Source organism: Heliangelus exortis, chromosome 7, assembly GCF_036169615.1.
Source record: "Heliangelus exortis chromosome 7, bHelExo1.hap1, whole genome shotgun sequence".
In the NCBI taxonomy this organism is placed as follows: Eukaryota; Metazoa; Chordata; class Aves; order Apodiformes; family Trochilidae; genus Heliangelus; species Heliangelus exortis.
Window position 1 is genome coordinate 21,604,333 of NC_092428.1, and position 21,950 is coordinate 21,626,282.

General features: G+C 38.9%; 1 protein-coding gene across 1 annotated transcript in view; it reads right to left on the reverse strand.

The window, feature by feature from the left end:
- Positions 1–21,950, reverse strand: part of NRG3 (neuregulin 3) — a 341,086-nt gene that overhangs the window by 81,862 nt on the left and 237,274 nt on the right. The window contains exon 3 of the mRNA XM_071749296.1: positions 17,080–17,153. Within this exon, the coding sequence (XP_071605397.1) occupies positions 17,080–17,153 (74 nt within the window). The remainder of the gene's footprint in view (positions 1–17,079; positions 17,154–21,950) is intronic.

Consider the following 21,950-nt stretch of genomic DNA (forward strand, 5'->3'; position numbering starts at 1 on the left):
GGTTCAAAAAGGCCAAGTGCAAGGTCCTGCACCTGGGGAGAGGCAATGCTCATTATCAGTACAGGCTGGGGGGTGATGAGAGAGAGATCAGCCCAGTGGAAAGGGAGCTGGGGGTACTGGTGGAGGCAAAGCTGTACATGAGCCAACAATGTGTGCTCAGAGCCCAGCAGGACAATTGCATCCTGGGCTGCATCTAAAGCAGAGTGGCCAGGAGGCTGAAAGGTGACTCTGTTGCTCTGCTCTGGTGAGACCTCACCTGAGTACTGTGAGCAGCTCTGGAGTCCTCAACACAAGAAGTACCTGGGCCTGTTGGAGTGGGTCCACGGGAGGGTCACAAAAATAGCAGTGAGATGGAACACCTCTCCTGTGAGGACAGGCTGAGAGATTTGGGATTGTTCAGCCTGGGAAGACCTTACAGTGGCCTTCCAGTATCTGAAGGGTGACTACAGGAAAGATGAGCAGGGACTGTTTACAAGAGTGTGTAGTGATAGGATGAGGGGCAATGGTCTTAAACCAGAGGAAGGTAGAGTTAGATTAGATATTAGGATGTTCTTTACTGTGAGGGTGGTGAAACACTCAAAGAGGTTGCCCAGAGATATGCTGGATGTCCCATGCCTGGAGATGCTCAAGATCAGGTTTGAGAGGGCTCCGAGCAACCTGATCTAGTCAGACATCCCTGCTCACTGCAAGAAAGTTGGACTAGATGACCTCTTAAAGGTCCCTTCTAACCCAATGCATTCTATGATTCTATGAGCTGGATTGATTAACTAAAAGGAAGAAAAGGGCTTTAGTTTAGACTAAAGGGCATAAAGTCATGAACGCCTGTGTACTGTGCACAAAATTAGATTAATTTTTAAAAAGGCTTAAAAATAGAAAAAAACCTACCCTCAATGTTCCTATCACTGAAAACAGAAGGCTTAGAAGCACCCAGTGCAGGACAAACACATCTTTACAATTTTGCCTGCTCTGGAGGTTCAGCAGGCACACTGCACCTCCATCACTGACCCACCTGACCTATGTTACCACTAAAACTTAGAACTCACTGATCCCATTTTGTAACTGCAAAGAAGGTTAAGTTATGACCAGGAAAGTCCTATAACTCCCTTCTCACAATGCAGATCTTCTTGGGAAGAATTATAATTGGATGAGTCCCATTATGTTATTTGACTCTGTAAAAGAAAAACCAGCCAAACAAACAAGCCAAGGCAGACATCATGCCTTTTGTTTCTCAGTTTTGCTCTGCTCCCTCTCTGACTCCTCCCTGTTCCTCACTGCTGATGCTTTTTTCTCTTTAATGTGTTGAGTTAATGCTGAGTCTCTGGTTTTCAACAAGCTTCAGTATTGATAAAGGCTGCATTTTTGAAAACTAACAACAGTGCTTACTGATTTACACAACTGACGATACAAGTTTCCACATCTCTGAGTAGAGAGGCTTGTACACCAACCACCTGGGTACCAGTTTAGTATCTCTAATGACTTCCCATAAGATTGCTGCAAATTTGCTACTCCAGGTACCTAGTGGCACCCTTTAGATAAGGTTGTTGAGCTCTAGGCTCTGTAACATTTGCAAGAGTTGCAGTCAGGAACAGCCACAAAGTAGACGTGAAATTTAAGGACAGATCCTAGAGAAATTCTTTATAGTTTTAGGGGTTAACCACTTCTCCATAGCCCTACAAATGTCTGTAAGGTTCCTCAGTTACAGTCTCTCTCCTTGTGACAACCAGATGTTAGAAGCAGAATCAGATTCAAATAGTTGCCACCTCACCTAATAGTTACCTTCCTATCCATTACCAGTTAACTAGTCCAACATCTGTTCTCAAAAATCCTCAGTGTAGTGAACCAAACCAAGGCACACAATACAAATACCATTTGGGACACAAAAGAAAAGAAAAACTCCCAAGCCCTAACATTGAATTTTCAACAGCCATTCAAAGGCATTAAGGAGTTAACCTTCACAGAGCCTAAGTGTAATTTGAAAAAACTGACTGAAGACATATAGGGGCCTAAATACTATTAAATGTCTGTAGGTGCTGAATTTCCAGTAATAATTTTGCACTTTGTGCCTTAATTTTTTCCCTTTGTGTAAGAGATTTTGCATTCTCATGCAGTAGATGCATTGTTTTACATTCAAATAGTGGTGCAGCTGCTGGTACCTAAGGCTTGAGAGATTTATGGATAATAATGGGAGTGCACAATAAATAAGTACATTTGGATGCATACCAAACAGAAGCTGCATCAGTCAACTAAAATGCTGGACAACTGATTCAAGTTTACAGATAAATGTAAAACAAAATAAAATTCTCCAGTCAGCTAGGCTACTTCTTCAGAAAAATGTTCTCATGTCATACCCCTGCACTGACAGGAAAAATCTACTGCTTTCCTCTTTGAACAAAGCATACTACAGAAATTTGTTTTCTAAGCCAACAAATGTCTTAAAGCAGAATAGTCATTCCCCTACATGGCTATCAATAAAAACCAACCAAACAAAAAAACCAAACCTATATAAATCAGTTTGTGTAACAAGAAAAAAAAGTCTGAAATTATCAGGTTATAAGTGCAAAGCCACTTTGCACACAAAACAGCTTCTCTTCAACACAATGACTGCTTCTTTCCCAGTCACTTCACTTATTTTGACATCTAATTTTTGCTTTTTTTCTGGTGTAAATGCCACATTCTATACAAATGAAACCAGTAAGAATTTCTGTGTATGCCTTTTACATGAAATAAAGAGACCAAAATAAAGAACCATAGCATTCCCATGACAAAATTTATGCAGTTCTTTTTCCATCTTGATCAATCAAAACCTCTGAAATAAAAATAATGATATAGAAAAGAGCTCTGGATTTAATTCTTGATTGTAAGCCTACACCAAGAGTCAAAGGTATCTGGACACAGCCCTCATTAACAGTGATGGGGGCAAATGAGTTTAACATGAACCAGGGAGAAGCAAATATAAATCAGAGAGCCCTATGGTCAAAATCTAGGGAGTAGCATTCCTACTACATTGATCAAAGCAGCTGTGTCTGTTCTGATTTCTCTTTCTCTTCTAGTTCTTTATGTCCAGCAATTAAAAACACTCAGAAATCTGTCAGAACATTACAAACCCCTCTTCAGCAATCTGCCCGATCCAGGAGCCAGATCCTAACCACCAGCCCAAGGCAGCACCAGTTGTCAAGGCTCTGCAGACAAGAAGTCCAAGTCTGTTCACATCCCTCACCTTGAAAATGACATTCCATCTGCTCCTCCTGGCCTTCCACCCCTACTGCTACATTGTCTTACTCAATTAAACCCCCAAAAACTCAGAGTATTTTTCTTTTACTCCCCCTGACTTGGTTTTGTCTTTTTTTGAGTCAATTCAATATTTATCTGCTCCTACCACATGTATTATAGAATCTGCTGGTAAGGGATTTTGCATAAAGAGAGATGTACTTAGCCAGTAATCATTAATTCCTTCCCTGATCTTGTATTTTTCCAAACTCCCTCCTCTTAAAGAATCTCTTAGCTAATGCCTTTTATCCATTTTGTCCATCTTGACAGTCCTGTGAGAGGCAGAATACAAATATCTGGACATTGTGTGCAACACAAGGATAAGAACCCTGCAAAGTTTTAGAAAAAGCCTTTAATTTCACAAGTACTGAGCAGTCTCAACCCAAGAAGCAGGCTGCTGATGTTGCATTAGATTATTCCATTCACAGCTGAGGTATATCTGAAGTACCCTAAATTAAAATCTAAGCAAGGTCTGGTTCAACCTACCACAAGACTGACTGAATTACTGACTGTATATCCACCTACCTACCTTGTCTTTCTTAGTTTTCCCTTATAGAAACTTTCTCAAGGGGCAAGGAGGGGGGATAAATTGTATTTATATGTGCTGACTTCTGGCAGTCAGCTTCATGATGATCTCTGAATTTAGGATGTCTTGCTGACCCAGCAGGGTTTATGTCCCTACTATCAGCACGGATCTGCCCTGGCAAACACTGAATAGTTTCCCTCTATTAAGAAGCAGCCAGACATGAAGCAGCTATGACTTTGAGTCTTCCTCAGGTTGTCTTATTGAAGCTTTTTAAATAGAAGGGCTTATCTCCTCTACATATAACCTTATAACATCTAAATTTGGCTGTTGCCTAATTTACCACATTGTAATGAGTCTCTCATGGAGCAGGAGACTATATCTTCCCCATAAACTCAATTCAGACAGGGTGGTACAAAAAATCATGTAGAGCCTATGCTGCTTTCACAACATCATCTGGTGTGAGGTTTCTGACTGATGTGTGGTTGAGAAAAGGAGAAGTCCTGGAGGGAGAAATGGATTATTCTGAATGTACTCTCAAAGGCACACAGAGCTCATAAAACAAGAACCAAGTGAAAAGGCTCACAATCTCCCCAAGCAGATGCATCTCTTTATTTAGCAACAACTATTCTACTTGTTGACACCTTAAGAAAGCATCCTTATCAATGTCCCAACTGGGCCTAACTTGTTATCTTTCCACTTACAAACCCATGTAGTAGCCTTGTGTCTTAGTCACAGAAGTAGCACCTATACAATGCTGTGAATGTGCCATACTACTTTTCAAGTAAAGAGTGGAAAAATTGCAGCAATTGTCTACCAAACTAGACTGGATAGCAAACATTATATTATACCATTATAGCAGATAGCATTATATGCTGCATAGCATTATACATAAGCAAGTCCAAATTCTGAAAATTCTCCTACCTCCATGAAACACTCTGACAGATACTATCAGCTAAAGTTTGGCTTTTTTTCACATGGCATTTTCTTTTGTCTTTTCAGTTTTGAAAACAAATGTTCAGTTTATAACCCTACAGCTGCATGAAAGTCCTGCTATGCTCAACTCAACATGGATACATGCAAAGGGTACATAAAGACATGCATGGGAGCAGCACAGAGCTATGGAGATGACTTGGACATCTCTCTTACAAAGAAAAGCTGAGGGACTTGGGTCTTTTTAATCTGGAGTGTGACAGAGCACTGGAACAGGCTGCCCAGAGAGGTAGTGGAGTCTCACATCTCTGGAGACATCCAAAACCCAGCTGGACACAATCCTGTGCCACCTGCTCCAGGTGACTCTGCCTTGGCAGGGGGATTAGATTAGATTATTTCCAGAGATGCCTTCCAACCCCTACTATTCTATGATTCTGTGAATTCAGATGAGAATTACTGATGACTGCAAAGTGAGCAGCTATCAGAACATAAAACTTGATGAGAATGATACTTGGTCTTATCCATCGATTTCCTGTATGTTCCCTCAGTGGAAACATGTAACATGCCAAAAAAAAGATGGTGTCCCAGAAAATGTTTGCTTCTGTCCATTTGACACATTGTCCCTGTTGTCTATTTGAAAAATGGTCATTTCATTCTTTACTTTGAGCAGAGAATAGACTGAGCAGCCAGGATCTAACAGGACACCCCAGAAGAGCTGAGTTTGTGGCATGAGGCTTCAGCACATGTGCTTGTCCACATGCACAAGTCAGTGTAACTACGTCAGGACTGTAAAGTATATTTGAGGTAAAGACTTTTATCTTACATAAGTTTTATAATTTTTGATGGTTCTCTGGCAAAAGTACTCACCTTAAATGTTTGATACATACTAAGGAATAGGTTTTTATTTGAAACACTAAGCCTCACCCTCTCTTTGCACGCAGCGCTTCACGTTCTTCCTGTTCAAGCAACTGCTGCTCTTCCAGATGCTCCTACTTGGTAAGATTAAATCTATCCTACTTTAGTCAACAGGTGGGGCATTAAGGCAACATTTCATCTTCTGCTCTCTTGAGGGTAGGGCAATACTGTAAAAATACATGTTTCACTATATTACAGATTTCAAGTCAGTGCAAAAGTAGATCTAGCTGGGAAACAGAAGAGAAAGCTCAAGTCTTTCTCTTTTAGAAAATAAACAACTAAAGAGACCGACCCACCCTCTTTTCTGTGGTGTGATCTGGGCATTCATCTGGAAAACAGGAAAATCAGGCCAAGTGACCAAGGACTTGAACCAGTGTTTCACCTCCTATGGTCATATATTCTGTTCCCTGCTCATCTGTGGCCTCTTTTCCTGTATCAGGTCAGAACTGTTTTCTTCTGAATCTGAAGCAGCTTTCCCAGTGCAAGTACTATTAAGGCACATAAAAAGCTTGAGTGCTGAAAATGCAACCTTTTTTCAAGAAAAAGCTTTACTAAAAAATTCAACAAATGAGGTTAAATATATATGCTGCCTTTCACAAAGAGCCCACACAGTTGATATTTTCTCCTGATAAGCATCAGGTTTTAACCCCTTTCTGTATCTTCAGAGACAACTGGAAACAGCTCCTTGGGAAACAAAAAGGAATGTGGACATCTGTTCATTGTAAACATGTAAAGAGCATTTTGGATGTTAAATTACACTGCAAATTATAATTTTTATACCATTGTGTGGCTAAAGTCAAAATTACATATAATGCAGAAAGCAAAGTCTGAACAATACAAGACCAGACAGCACAAGAAAAGCTATTTGTGATCTGGACATTCATCTGGAAGATGGGAAGCAGGTCCAGGTCAAACAAAGCCAGGAGTCCAACCTTGGTTTGAGAGAGAGAGCAAAGACCACATTCAGAGGCAATGTAGGAAGATACCATAGCAAATGCATGAGGTAAATATCAAGGGGTAACAGATGCAATTCAGATCCCAAAAAAGAAAAGACCCTTAAGGAGGGAAGGAAATGAAGTAGATACGTTAGAATAGAAGGCAAGAGAGGAGCAAACAACAAAAAGCCCCCATGAAACAACAAAACAACAACAACAACAAACCTGGAGAGTAGGGAATTAAGACAGGTGAGAAAAAAAAGGGAATTGGTATCTTATATGTAGTACACTCAAATCTTTTGATGATGCTAACTCAGCTGAGATGCTAAAATGTCTGGGGAAGATGGGAACAAGGTCGAAGAGCAGAACTACTTGTAAAAATTAAATGGGCAATGACAGGCAAAGGTTGGCTGTTATATTTTGTTGTTTAGCAGCTTGTTACTGAATTCCTTATGTGACCATTCAGAGCCAGACAGTCACATCTGGGATTCAGGCTGTGTACAGAAGGAACAAAAGATACTTTCTGTTCCCCAAGCCCCTTCATAACCTGCAAACAATTTGACTTTTTCTGGTATGTTCAGTGAGAGCAAAGAACCAGGAGCCCTCTGCAAAGGCTGGAAGTGAATCAAGTTCTCCAAATATAAACAAACTCATCAAGAACTGCCTGTTACAATCTGTTCTTCAGTTTGCTCCTGGGACAATGCTGAACTGGTTTGTCTTTTAAGAAACCATTTCCATGATCACATTTATCACTGAAGAAAATGAATAAATATCCTCATGGCTGGCAATTTCAAGCCCCCACTGGTCAGTACAAAAATATCTAGCAAAATAGTAGTCATACAGGGAATAAAAGTCATGATAGGACAATGTAAAGTCAAAGGATCATTTACCAGTTTCATTAATACCAAGATTTTACCACTTGATCTTTTTGATTCAGAGAATAATAGTATCATAAACTGGTGGGTTTGCACAGTAAAATTTTAAACAGAAATGGGTGTTCATTATTCCAAAAAAAAAAAAAAAAAAGAAAAAAAAAATATTGCTATGGAAGGCCTGAGAAATAAGCCTGAAAATACCTTCAGGAGTCTCAACATTATCTTTTTTTTTTAGAGTACAATAATCACCTTGATGTGGTAAACAAAATTATAGTATATGCTGACCCCTAATGTTTTCAGAAAGATTGCCATTATACTAAGATGATACTTAGATACACACATTAGGCCCAAAGCATCTGCTCTTCACAACAACACAGAGCACTTTAATGCATTAATATTGAACGATATTGTCCTTAATAAGCAACGATTGTTCAAATGAGCTGAATCAACACTGGTAGAACCTCCATGTGAAGTGAACAGTTTGACAACAACTGCCCTAATAAGCAACCTTGCTGTGGAGTGTGGACTTAGTGTGAAGATCAGTTAGGAGCACAGAGGCTCTTAGAAATATTTGTTTTGGGAAGATGATCAAGACACTCAGCAGAAATGCTCTCAAAGGAAACTTTAGTCCTCACGTATGAGTCTCTTAATGTTTTGATTCTCAAGATCATGTTTGTTGGACTGATCTTGAGCTTTGTGCCCCTAAGAATCAGTGCAGAATTTGTCTTTCTGCTTTCAATTACTTACATTCATGTAACTGTACAGTGGAGGGGACAGATCAGAATTGCAGGCACAAACTGTGATTTATCCTCACACCTTTGCATTGTTTACTAGAATCATTTTAACACAGAACCACCCAGAGGAGAAGGCAAAACTCCCAGTTCAGACTTCGATTTAATACAGAGAAGTACATTTGCAGGTAGAAGATTAGTTGCTAAGAGAGAAATCCCTCTCCTCTCTCCATGAGCTCTTACTAACTCCTGCAACAGCCTGTGTCATCTTTATGAAATATATACCATACCATTTCAACCAGTCCTCAGGTAGTTACCATCAAAACATGCCCAAATCACTGAGATAAAGTGGAATGGAATTGCTGAAGTGAAATGCTACCTGGACAACTTAGTAATTTCCAAAGACAGAACACAGTGAAACAAATACTTTTCAGCTAAATCACTGCCACATTTTGTGCAATTTTCCTGCATGCCATCTCAGGATGACCCATCTTTCCTTGTACTTTTCCCTCTGAGCGTGAAGAGCTATGGTTGCTGCACTGCTGAATTTTCTGCTTACAAGTCCTCCAAATGTGATCTGAGAAGTGATTGACTGTCCCTTGTCCATGCAGGCAAAATCAGAGAAGTCCTTCTGAAAGATAGTGGGATATGGACACCAACAGTAACATACTGTGAGTATGAAGGGTGGGCAAGTCACACAAGTTGGTTGTTCAACCCAACAGGTTAAATTAGATGCATCCAGAGTGTCACAGGACATGTACTTCAAGCTCTATTTATACTTATGGTTTTCCAGACACGGGATGCCCAACAGCAGACTCAGAAAATCATAACGTGTTTGTAAGAGGAGAGGCTCAGAGTTGATGTGTCAGGGGCTCAGCACTTCAGAAGGTGGGAGTTTGGGAACAGGGCTGCACCGCCTCTCATCTGGGCCCCGAGATGAACCCGGAGCCGTGGCAGAGAGCGATTCACAGCTCCCTCCTTATGTAAGGCTGTACCCTCAGCTCACAGCCATCTGCTGTGCCTGTTGTGTAACAAGCCCTAGCTGAGCATTTCTGCCATTGGATGGTTTAAAGTTCCTTAAAACACACAGCAAAAATCACTACACAAAGCCCTAAAATTAGTTAGCTAAGTACAAGTCCCCTATCACAGGTGAATGGTGGCTTGGAAAAGCAGCCTTCAAACTCCTCTGCATGGGGGGAAGCTGGAATTTCCTTCCTGATTTCTAGCATCTATGATCTAGGAGGATCCACTTGACTAAAAGTCTTTGCTGACTGTGATCTGCATTGCTAGATATCTCCAGTTTCTGTCTTGGGATTTATAATGAGAGCAAAGAAAACGAATTTTCAATGTAATTCTCATCCTTTGACATATAGGCAGTTTATAAAGGTGGAGAAGGAAACAAATGCTTTTGATTTTTATTTGTTTTTCGTGGTGGTTTTTTTTTTTTTTGTTTGGCAAAACCAAACGTGCTTCAATACTTTAAATGAAAAGTTATGAACAAAACAATGGTGATTAACCAGGTGCCAAGACATTCTTGTTTTTCAGAAGAGATGAACAGAGAAGAATAAAGATGTTCCTTTAAAACTAATACAGGATTTTGGTTGAAACAGACAATTTTTTCTCCTTTTCCGTATAAAGGTGTGCAACTTCTTGTTTAAATGGTATTTTAGCTAATACTAAATAAAGTCTGATATGATACCTGGCAAAGACTGACAATTCATTTAAAACTGAGAAGAAACAGAAATCAATTGTAACTCCCTCTTCAATCTTTCCAGAAAGGAAGACAGGGAGCAAGAGGGGGTGTTGTACAAACTCATTGCTGGTTGTTTTTCTAAAAAGACAGGGAATTCAATGAAAGTAGGGAAAGAAAACCTCTTATTGCACACAATAGTCATGAAAGCAATTAAATTCAATTCTGTTTGGAAATAGCTCTCACAGTGGTTTTATTACTTTTTTTTTTTCTTTTACTTGAGAAGAGCAACACAGAATTAAATTATTTCCCCCTTCCCATTAGAAGATGAAGATCACCAGTGCTCCTTTTAAAATTTATTCTGCAGTGCTGATAGAGAGAAAAAAAAAATAATTGCTGAGTAACATCTATACTGCACCTTCTGTACAACTGTCAGCTTCCCTATAGAAAGCAATATTACTTGCAGTTGTTTCCTATGCATTTATATTTAAGACTGTAAGAAACAATTATATTATCAAAGCTGATAGTTATTTTCAATGTGATTTTCTCTGCCCACTGCATTGTTATCAGATTTGTGATTTCAATTATTCTCTCTTCAGCTTTAGCATCTCCTTATATTCTGACAATGAACACATTCATGCTTCCACTTATCACTGGTGAGCCATTTTATTAATGTTGCACTTCTGGTTTTGAGCACTTAATTTCAGTTCTGCAGAATAAAGCCTATTTTGTTGATCCTATTTTGGCAAAAAACCGAACCAAACCAAGAAGATTCGTGCTGTTCACAGAATGCAAAACTTCACAACTTCAGTGCAACTCTAATTTGAAAACATGTCATGTAGTCAAGTCTGTACTCTGAGGTCTCTACCCACACTTTATCGAAGAGGAGAGCAAACATGTCTCTCATTGCCCCAAGGATATTTTTTCTCTCTTATTTTACCTTGCTGAGGTTTCATATTCCCCAGCCTGTCTCTCATATGATGCATCTTTGCTCATCTACAGATAAATTCATTAAAACTTTTGAAGTAACTGCATTCCTTTTCTGCTTTATTTGTATTTCTACGAAGGTGATTCCTTCATTCCTTTCAATCTTTAATTCAGTCTACACCAATCTAGGTTGACTCGTGATGCATTTGAACTGGAGGAACTCTGTTTATAGGTTGTTACAAAGAAGCCATAGTTAATAGAAATGCCATACCCCTTGATGGATGCCAACAGATCTTACACTGACTTGTCATTTTTCAGGCACTTCACTTGACCGCTGTCACCACATAGCTCTTAAAATCTAAGTTTTCAAGGCAATGAAATTATTTCATTTTTGTAAAAGCTTAGCATACTAAAACAAAACCAGTAATTTTTATTCTGTGAACACACAGTTGATGTGGCAATCTTCTTTGCAATCAGATTGAGAAAACAGCATAAAATGGCAACTACTACAAAAGAAACTTGGTCTGCAGCCGCTTCCTCCATTTGGTGCTTTCAAAAACAAAACAGCCCGTCTGAAACAGATGACAGAAGGGCTTAAAAAAATTGTCCTTTTTGAGACAAAGTTAAGCCACAAAATACCAATTTAGATTCAGATTTCAAAAGGTTTATTTGGGGTTAAACAAATCCCATATTAAATCTGTTTCTGAAGGATTTGACTTCCACAAAGCTTCAGATGTCTACCACTGGCTACTCAGTCCACCTATTTTCCCCAAATTCTCTTCCACTGATATCTGCCCTTACCTACATGCAATCTTCAAAGCCTTTCCAATAGTAATCTTACTATCTCCTATGCCTTCTAGAAATCAAAAAAGGAGGAAAAGACAAATTTAAGAAGAATGTTAACAAACTGAGGAATGTTAACAAAAAACTTATTCAAGGTTCTAGAAAACCAATCATTCAGTAAGAGACACAATTTTTTTTTTCCAAATTATTTGCAAACATATTCTATAAATATTTCACAACTGTGATGTGCTATTTCCTCTATTTAACAACAACCACTTTACAGACAACCATGATTGTGTTCAGTGTAGTTTCCAGAAAATTCAAAGCCAGCTCTGCTTAAAGCAGGAGGATGAACCTCGAGAGTTCTCCAGAAAAGTCCGGACTTCTCTTTCAACCTAAGTTAGCTTGTGGTCTTACAAACACAAAACTGGATAGGGAAAAAAAAAAAAACCAAAAACCAACCAACCAACCAACCAAACAAAAAAAAACAAAAAACAAAAAAAACCCAAGATTTTAGTCTTTTTTTGTTGTTGGTTGGTTGGTTTTGCTGGTTTGGTTTGGGTTTTTTTGGGGGGGCTTAGTGGAGGTAAGCGTGGGTCTTCAAATACACTTCTGGAAAATGTTTTTTTTTTCCTTTTTAAACTATCAAGAGTTGTTCTACTTATTTACAGCCCTAGTCTGCCAGGAGAGGGGTTTTGATCCTACATAACGGTGTTATTGAAGAATGAGTAACTGCAGATTCCAGACATGACACTTGTAGGTTTCTCTTTGATAAGATACCAAAGAAGAATTATATGTGCCATGCTGACAAGTATTATAAAAACCATAGGAACAAGACTTGACATCTGAAAAAGCCAGTTTAACAGACCCAAAGTGTAATGTGGTGGAAACTGATAGAGGGAAAAAATAAAATCAATGTAGAAACAATCAATGCACACATTTTAATCAAGAACGTAATTGAAAAACTGGGGCCGTGCATAAATATTGCGTGGAAGCTGAAGTCTTGAAACCCTCAGAGCAGGAATGATAAACAAAGCCTGTTTCTAGTGGCCAGTTCCTGCTGTTTGTAAGTTGTTTACAAACAAAGTAAGATCAGCTTACAGAAGGAATCACATTAACTGTGTTGACTGCAACAAGAGGAGCGTGGCCTACTGACTCAGCCTTCCCAACCTATTTTTCTTTCTTCAGAAGATTATGCATTCATTTTGAAAAAGGACTGGATAGCATTCTCAACATTTGATAGAGGATCCCTCTTGAGCTTCTGACTTCAAATGGGACAACTTGAAGGTTAATATGACAAATAAAATAACTCTGTACATTATAGAACACTTTTTGCATAAGGAAGTAGCTTTCAATGCTAAGTTAGGAACAAAATAATTGAAGGCGGAGTTCAACAATTTGGTAAAAGAGTTCAAAAACTTGGTAAAAAATAGGTAACATGACAAACCTATTCTCAATGCCTTGCTCACCACTTTGGAACATTCACACAGAACAGTTCAAGCTTTCAAGATTATACTTTGCCTCAGTATAAAAACTGATTGAAAGAAATACATACAGCCTACATGCACCTTACCTTTCAAGACTTACTGGACCAGGCAGGTCTACTCCAGAACACTATAAAGGATAGTACATGAGTACATTTGTACAATTTATGTTGTATTTAAGAGTTCCCAATCCTTAAGATACACACAGGACTACACATGCCTGAAAAATTACTTTTACATAAAGTTATATCAAAGCTGTATTTCTAACACTGAAGATGTAAGTGCCCTACCACTGCTGTATTTATTTGGAGAGAAGTTAACCCAGTTGGAGAAAGCTGAAGCAATATTTCAGATATACCCTTATCTCTCCCTTCCAGCATGTGAGTACTATTTCTTTTCCCTTTGCCCCATTAGTACTTCTTCAACAGCTGAAGGAGAGGATGACTGAGAGTTCAGGGTCTTGTTCTGCCCAGTAGCAGCTGGGCTGGTAGCAGACTGTGCTCTCAATAGTGACTGAGAGCACAAGCTGAACTGCAATGCAGGGTGCACTGCAAAAATAATAAACTCCCTTACTGAGGAGGTTATTTGTTTTTCTAGTTTCCTTGTGTTTCCCACAGTTTAAGGAGGTTTCTCCCATATTCCAAGATTAAAAAACTTGCCAATACACTCATGTTTGGATTATGGTTGTTCTGTTGTTTGTTTGGTTTGGTTTTTGTTTTAAACATCTTTCACTATTAATCAGAAAACATGTTAAAGAGTAGAGAAATTAGGGGAAGTGGGAGCTGTTAAAACCTGTGATGCCTGAAGGCCTAGTAGAAGGGCTTGTGTTTAGGTTGTTTTGGTATTGCTCCATGTGTGTCCTGTATCTATTTTCTTAAGAATTTGATCCTAACTGAGCTGAAGGAAGATAGCAGGTGGCAGATCTGACTGCAAGAGACCATGGAAAGCTATGCAGTGTGCCCAGGTGGCCAAGAAGGCCAATGGCATCCTGGCCTCGATCAGGAACAGCGTGGCCAACAGGTCCAGGGAAGGGATTCTGCCCCTGTGCTCAGCCCTGGTGAGGCCACAGCTTGAGTCCTGTGTCCAGTTCTGGGCCCCTCAGCTCAGGAAGGAGACTGAGGTGCTGGAGCAGGTCCAGAGAAGAGCAAGAAGGCTGTGAAGGGATCCAGCACAAGTCCTTTGAGGAAGGGCTGAGGGAGCTGGGGGTGTTCAGTCTGGAGAAGAGGAGGCTCAGGGGAGACCTCATCACTCTCTACAACTCCCTGAAAGGAGGTTGGAGCCAGGGGGGGCTTGGTCTCTTCTCCCAAGTAGCTCCCAGTAAGACAAGAGGGCATGGACTTAAGCTCTGCCAGGGGAGGTTTAGGTTTGATATTAGGAAAAAATTCTCTACAGAGAAAGTGATCAGGCTGGAACGGGCTGCCCAGGGAGGTGGTGGATTCTCCATCCCTGGAGGTTTTAAGAGAAGACTGATGTGGCACTCAGTGCCATGGTCTGGGAACCACAGTGGGAGTGGATCAAGGGTTGGACTTGACGATCTCAGAGGTCCTTTCCAACCTGGCTGATTCTGTGAGACACCATCAGGTAGTTTCAAGACGTTTCCCAAAACAGCATCTTAAATATCTTAACCACTTAGTTTAATTAAACTACACATACATAATTTAACAACCATTAATCTCTTCAAAGCAGTACAGAATTTGTATTCATACCACTAGATTTACAGTCAAGGCCTGCTTCACACACACCTGAAATTAGGTAAGAAGCTGGGTTTGGCCTAATGCTGTTAAAAACCCTGTGAAGTCCTAGCACACTATTTGCCACTATGTAACCTCAGATATAGCCATGCTGAACAAACCTGGTTTGTTTTAGAGGGCTATTTGAACCAGAAACAAACAAACAAACAAACCAACCAACCAAGAAACAAAAAAAAGGGCTCTTGTTCACATAAGTAACTGACAATTTTAAGAAAGTAACATTGCTATTTTCAGAGTGACTGTGATCAAGGTTCAAATCCCATATACTGACAAGTCGATGTTCTGAAAATGTAACCTACACTGTGACAGGCAAGGTAAGATTAAAAACATCTTGCTTCAGTATTTCATGCACGATAACTTCAAATAAGCTAAAAATTGTTATCAGCTGCATCATTAGCAGTTCTGAACGTATTTACTACTGAGAACCCGAAGCAATACCACAAAACTCAAATGAACTGGACTTGATTAGAAAGCTTGACTGGCAACAGCCAGTGCTGGCTTTGTGCAGTCCACTCAAGAGAGTATTCAGATAAGTGTTCAACTTGTGGAAATTAAGCCTTGCATTTAAATAAAACTTAAAATTAAATGTAAATGGAATTAAATTGCAAAACTGACTGGGAAGGTCCCTATCATGCTAACCTTCTTTATATTGGAAGAGGTGCCTTTCCTGGACCATGGGTGTTTCTAGCAGATCTGTGTCAACATGAAACCAAGGGCTCTTGCTCTGACATGCTCTAAATAATACAGTTTGTAAAGAAAGCCTCAGGAAAATAAAATAAATTTGCCTCTTTAGTTAGGAGGTTTAAAAACAGATTTCAGAAAGCCCTTGGCTTACTGGGCAGGATCAGGTGGTGAAACAATTTTACCAAAACAATGGAGTCAGAAACTAACCCGAGTAGGAAAGCATCTCCCAAGGAAGGAGGAAAAAGTCTGTGCAACCAACACAATGCTGCAAAGAAACAACACCACTGTCTGCAGCAGATAAACACTGCAGGGCTTTTCATCTGGTTAAATGCAGCTTAACCTGGGACTCTTCTCTGCACTTTGCTTACGAGTTTCACCTCTACTCTTGAAAGAGTAAAGCTTGAGTTCCCTGTTAAAACCAACTCAGGATACCACCCCTACTCTGTTATTAACTGATTGTCTTTATCCTTCTTTTTAGGACACAAAACACCTTTTTCCTTGACATATATACAGCTTCTTTGTTGACACATCCACATCCACACTGGCAGAGGTAAAATCTGCCTACTCATTATAGGCTTTGCACATTACCATGAAAGGTCAAGCAAAAGGAAAAGCTAAAGCACATACAGAACAAATTTTAACCAGAGCTATACAACACAGGGAATTAGAAAACAATTGGTGTCTTTGGCAACAGGCTTGCACATGAAAATGGACAAGAAAATAAAGAGAAACCACAGAAAACTACTAGAAGAACAAGCATTATTGTTAAAAAAAAAAAAAACACAAACAAAACAAACCTAAATCACATTTTAAAGAGCATCCAAAACCAGACAATTTTTTGGTTACAAACATTACAGTTTCCAGGTATAAAAAAAAAAAATCAGGAGACTGAATATGACCCTTTGTTGTATGTCATTTCATTTAAAAATGCAAGATAATATTAATTTGAAAATGGATTCACTTCCCAGAAATTCATCTTGGGTAATATTTTTTATATAATTTTATTAGTCAATAGAACTGAAAAAGGGCAACTGTGGAGTAGTATGTGGAGAACATACATGCATATGGTATTGTGGCATATACTGAGCAGTGTAGTAGAAAGTTCCTTTGTCTCCACATTACTACTGGAAAGTCCACCTTTACTCTGCAAATAAAAAGTAACTTCACTTGGCATAGTGAAAAAAAAAAAAAAAAGTGGCATAATGTATTTCCAAGATTATAATCCCCTCAATGCCAGACATTAGGAGCCACTTTGTAGTCATGTTTAGTTTTAGACTATGTAATTTGACTTATTAAGTCAAAAGTAGAGAAACATATTTTGGCTTTAAGCAGGGGAAATATTGTTCCAAATCATAAGTTAATCAAGTCATCTGATGCTCTGCCCTGCTGCAGCAGCAGATGTTTTATAAGAACAGAGACTGGAATATTGGCTTTTATCCTACCAAGAAAAAGCACATTATTCCCTACACACAACTGCAGGGGTCCATGATGTGCTTTCTGACAACAGGCAAAGGGTCACCTCGCATGGCAAGAACAGCCTCCAGCATGGATTAAAAATATAAGAAAAAACATTTAACGTACTTGGATCTGACAAGATTGAGTCGGTTTTCGGCAAAAATTGGTCACAGCGGACTCCTTGGTAGCCCTCTTTGCACCTGAGAAAAAGGGGATAAATGACAAACATATGCATGCGGTAGTAAAAGGTTAATTTCAAGGTAGCAAAATCAATTTAAATTCTCCCTGCCGGTGTTGCAAGGGGCTTAAATATTTCCAATTGTTTCAACTGTTACGGAATCGTTACTGAAACACAACAGGAGCATGGAAAATCAATTGTGTTAAAAAAAAAACCATCCTTTTTGATTGTTTTAGAAACTATGAAAAGAAACATCATTTAAGCATAAACCTTTTTAAAACTATCAATTCAGTGAAACAATCAAAGAAAAATCCTCTGTATAATAGACATATTTGTAATAAAACAGACTCATTAGGTATCATTAGGTAACACAAAGCTTTATGAAGCTTCTCTACTGTAGAAACCATCAGATTAACAAACTGGTTTATTTTGGCTGTTTGAATAAGCAGGGAACACTTATGTAGCCATTATTTTAAGAGTAGTATCTACGGCGCTTAAAAAGTAACATGTTTAGGCATGACAGGCAATGTCAGGCATTGTTTTTAAGTGGACAGTCTCAGATGTCTGTGTGATTACAATTTATAGCACATAAACAAGACACTCTCTCTGCTTTAACAAACAAGAAGGGGCTTTGACTGAGCTTCTCATGCTCTAATTTATCTTGAAACCTTGCTTTGTCTCCAAATTCTATTTACGGCATTTGGACTGTTCTCAGAACTCTCATTTCAAACAAGCATATCAGACCTTTAATTTTTTATTCGTCAAGTAGTTTTTCAGAGAAAAGTGATAAACACTTTAATTATAAATGATAGCAACAGGGACTTGTGATCTCTCAAAGCTCTTTCACATCATATAAATAAATATGCTCCAATCAGCATCACCACATCCACATTAGGATTGACAGCTGCAGGTTGAATCAGAACGGTTTGGCTTGGAAGGGACCTTAAAGATCACCTTGTTCCAACCCTCCTGCATGGGCAGGGACACCTCCCACCAGACCACACTGCTCAAAGTCCCATCCAACCTGGCCTTGAACCCTTCCAGGGAGGGGGAAACAACAGTCCCTCTGGGCAACAGTGTCTCACCACCCTCACAGATAAGAATTTCTTCCTAATATCTAACTTCTTGTAATTTAATGCCATTGCTCCTTGTTCTGTCAATACATGCCCTTCTAAAAAGTGCCACTCCATCTTCCTTGTATTCCCCCTTCAGGTACAGGAAGGCTGCTATCAGATCTCTCCTCAATAGATACAAAAGATAAAATCTCTTACACTAATAACATAATCTTACACAAAGATGACTACTACTACTGTAATTCAGAGCTTGTTTTTTTAAGTTATAAGAACATTTTCAGCTAAGATACTAAGTAAGTCTTGTGGTCTCCTTGACAAATGTTTTTTGACATCCATAAGACACCAAATAATAGTAATAACCTGATGTATACCCCTGCTGCTAATTGGCATCACACCTCTATAGAAAAGGTAAAACCATACAGCCCATTATTAAAAAAAACAGAATAAAAACCACCCAACAGGGAAACTAATAAAACAGCACTGTTATGCTACATGCAGAAGTTCATCCAAGTCCAATGTCATTCAATATTGCCCTATGCAGTGTGACTGATGATGTTCATATTTATGGATGCATTAAAAAAAGCTGTGAGTAATCAGGGAAACCTCGAGAAATGCTTTGATGCAGCTGACTGTTTCAGAAATGACCATTTGATTATATGGCAGGCAGATGTTCATCAGAAATGTCTTTAAAGAAAATGCACCAGGGTAAGGTATTGCTTTTAGTGAAGGGAGTGGTCTGATCTGCACATGGAACCCCTCCAGTAAAGGATGGAAGGGACAGTCTGAGCTCCTTCAGGTGCTGAAGTGCTGTGCTGTACGAGCAGGTTTGGGCACCTGCTGAAGGGCTCTATAAATTAAGTTAATTACAGCCTCCTTGCAAAGTAAATATGAAAATGGAATTATCAATTTTGCATTCAAATTTTCACCAAAATAACTCTTTCTAGGCTCCAGACCAAAAATATCAACAAGACTGTATGAATGTTATGATTTAAATCCTTCTCATTAAACAGTCAGAAAAGATAATCACAGGTGAAGCTGATCTGCTGCTGCTACAACACTCACAAATAGTACATCCCTGAATGATAGCTGCTACATTCAGATAAGATTCTTTTATCATGTGTTCTTCACATCTTTCAGTGGTAAAGCAGACTTTCTCCAGCTTATGGTTTCTAACCAAAGACAAACTTCATTGTGCATTGCCCTTCACAGAGTCACTGCCCACGTCCTTTGTGTGAAAGCACACAGGCAGAAACACATTTCTCATTCCTGGTGCAAAGTTCTTTCTTTCTACTGGAGCACATTTATACTTAAGTATTAAAAAGTAAGCAAACTATGTGCATCTTTTCAGTCCTTTTGTCCCCATTTTTAATGTTAAATAGTATTAATACATGTATATTCTAGTCACAAGGACCATAGACATTCTGCGGACATTCCTCAGATATCTTGTGTATTCAGACCTTATGGAACCAAGGGAGATTTCAAACAAATGACTGCTTCACATGTAGGAACAACACAGCACTCCAAATCCCTAAATTTCAGATGGGACACAGTAGTCAAAAATACAATGAATGGGACCAGAGGAGGGCAAATAGCATGTTAAAAGTAGCTGAAAAATAAAATATATCTAAAGGCAGCAGAAGAAACAGAAGGTATTACAAAGAACTTAGTAGAGTTAGACATACATACTTATGGCCAAGAAATCATTACCATCAGTTTAAGTTTTCCCCAAATCATGGAAAGGTTTTGGTTTGATGGAACCTTAAAGATAATCCAAAAATATTTCCATATATTATCTATATCCCTATGAAACAAACTATTCAGTTTTCAAGGGGCAGTAATGTACAGAAGCAGGAGAGAAGCACCAGCAAACTGCAGAGGCTGTTAAAGTGATAATTCTGTGAAGCCCCTCTCTTTCCTCCTTCCCTATGTTGATGCCCAATAATTTGAAATGGTAATAATTAATTTTCTTCCCTAAATGTGGTGATCACATTGCCTCTGACCGTATGATGAAGTATGCATAGAATAGTTTCTCAGCACAAAGTCTGGAATTTTGCAACCATAAGATGTAAGTTCCTCTGAAAAGGAAATCTTTTAAAATGGCATTTGAAATGCCAGTGAGCTATGTATCAGTAAAATAAGCATATCCTAGGCCAAAAGTGATTTTTTGACATTTACCTGAACTGCCTTAATAGTACAGTGCAAAAAAGATGAACTTAGATAAACCTATACTCAAGATTCTAGTCTCCTAAACAGAAGCAACCCAATTTGAAAGTAGGATTAATAGTACCAATGAAAAATAAAAGGCCAACGCTTGTTTCCTTCCACTCATAAAAGCTCCAAAATAACAATTGCAAAAATTCTGTTAATTAGAATGACCCACCTCATCATTTCAGTGGACCAGTTACAAATTACTTTCTCATTACACCATTACAGCCATGGTACTGATGATGAGATGCCAACAGGAGTACACACTGTATCTCATTAACTTTCCAAGAGAGGAATTAAAGATCATGATGAAGAAATATTCTAGTGGTCTACACACTTAAGACATTTTGATCAAGTCTTATCAATACTTTTGATCAAGCATATTGAATGAAATATGCCTTATCCTGGGTTAGAAAGCCAGTTATGCAATAAACATACAGTGAGGAGCAAGCCATGACATTGTAGGGTCCAACAGGCTGTCCCACAGTCTAGCCTGAAATGTTCCATAAATAATCAAAAGTTCCTCTAGCCTGCAGGTAACCTAAATATAGAGTGCTGTGCCTGCAACTAGAATGACTTTACCTGGAATAAATAGAAATTTCTATATATTGTCATGATTGTTATTTGGTGAAGATTTTATTCACAGGGGAAGAAAAAATAATCTTAGCAGTGAGGGCCATACAAGATGTCATTTAACACATGCAGCATGCCACTAAAAGCAGAAAAAAGGCTTCCTATATTCAACAGATTAGACCCTGAATAACAATTAAGAACATTTCTCAGTGGATACCATGCCCAAAGCCAAACAGAAGATGAAACTGTCATAAAAATCAATAGTTTGCTAGTCAGGCGATCACCTGAGGTTCCCACTCATTTTTGATGTGAAAATGAAGCGTTAAGGACTCAAACCCAGCTTTTCTATATTGCAGAAATGTCCTGATTACTTGATTATTAGAAAGGACTGCAATTGTATGGTTCTTTAAAAAAAAAAAATGAAACAGACAAGACTCCATTTCATCTCAAAACAGATCAAGGAATGGAGAAAGGCAATGAAAATAAAGATTCCAACACAACTCTAATACAGCATAAGCAAGTGAAACAGTCAGGTATGGAGCCTTGGACAGGTACTATTGTTATCTGTTAAATGTTTACACCCAACAGAGTTTGGAGTGAAATACAAACCAGAAGTACTATTTTAACACCAAATTACCTAATGCTTATTGGAGATTTTTCCAGAAACAGCAGGACTCAGGAGACAAGGTATTTATCAAGCAGTGCTGTCAGAGGTGACATTTTCCTCTTTGCAAATCTGTTTCTGTAGTTTCACAAGAGGAAGACTTTTTCAAGCTGACATGACTTTTCCAATACTGCTTCATAAAAGAAACATGCAGCAACTCATGAGCAAACTGTTAAAGGAAAAACCTTCTTAATTGTGTGAGTGACTGAGGGCAGTGGGCTGTAGGGACCTGCATGGATGGGAGGAAGAGTAAGAGGAAGGCTGAGAGTCCCTCATACAGAATCAGCTACAGCAATGGGGGATG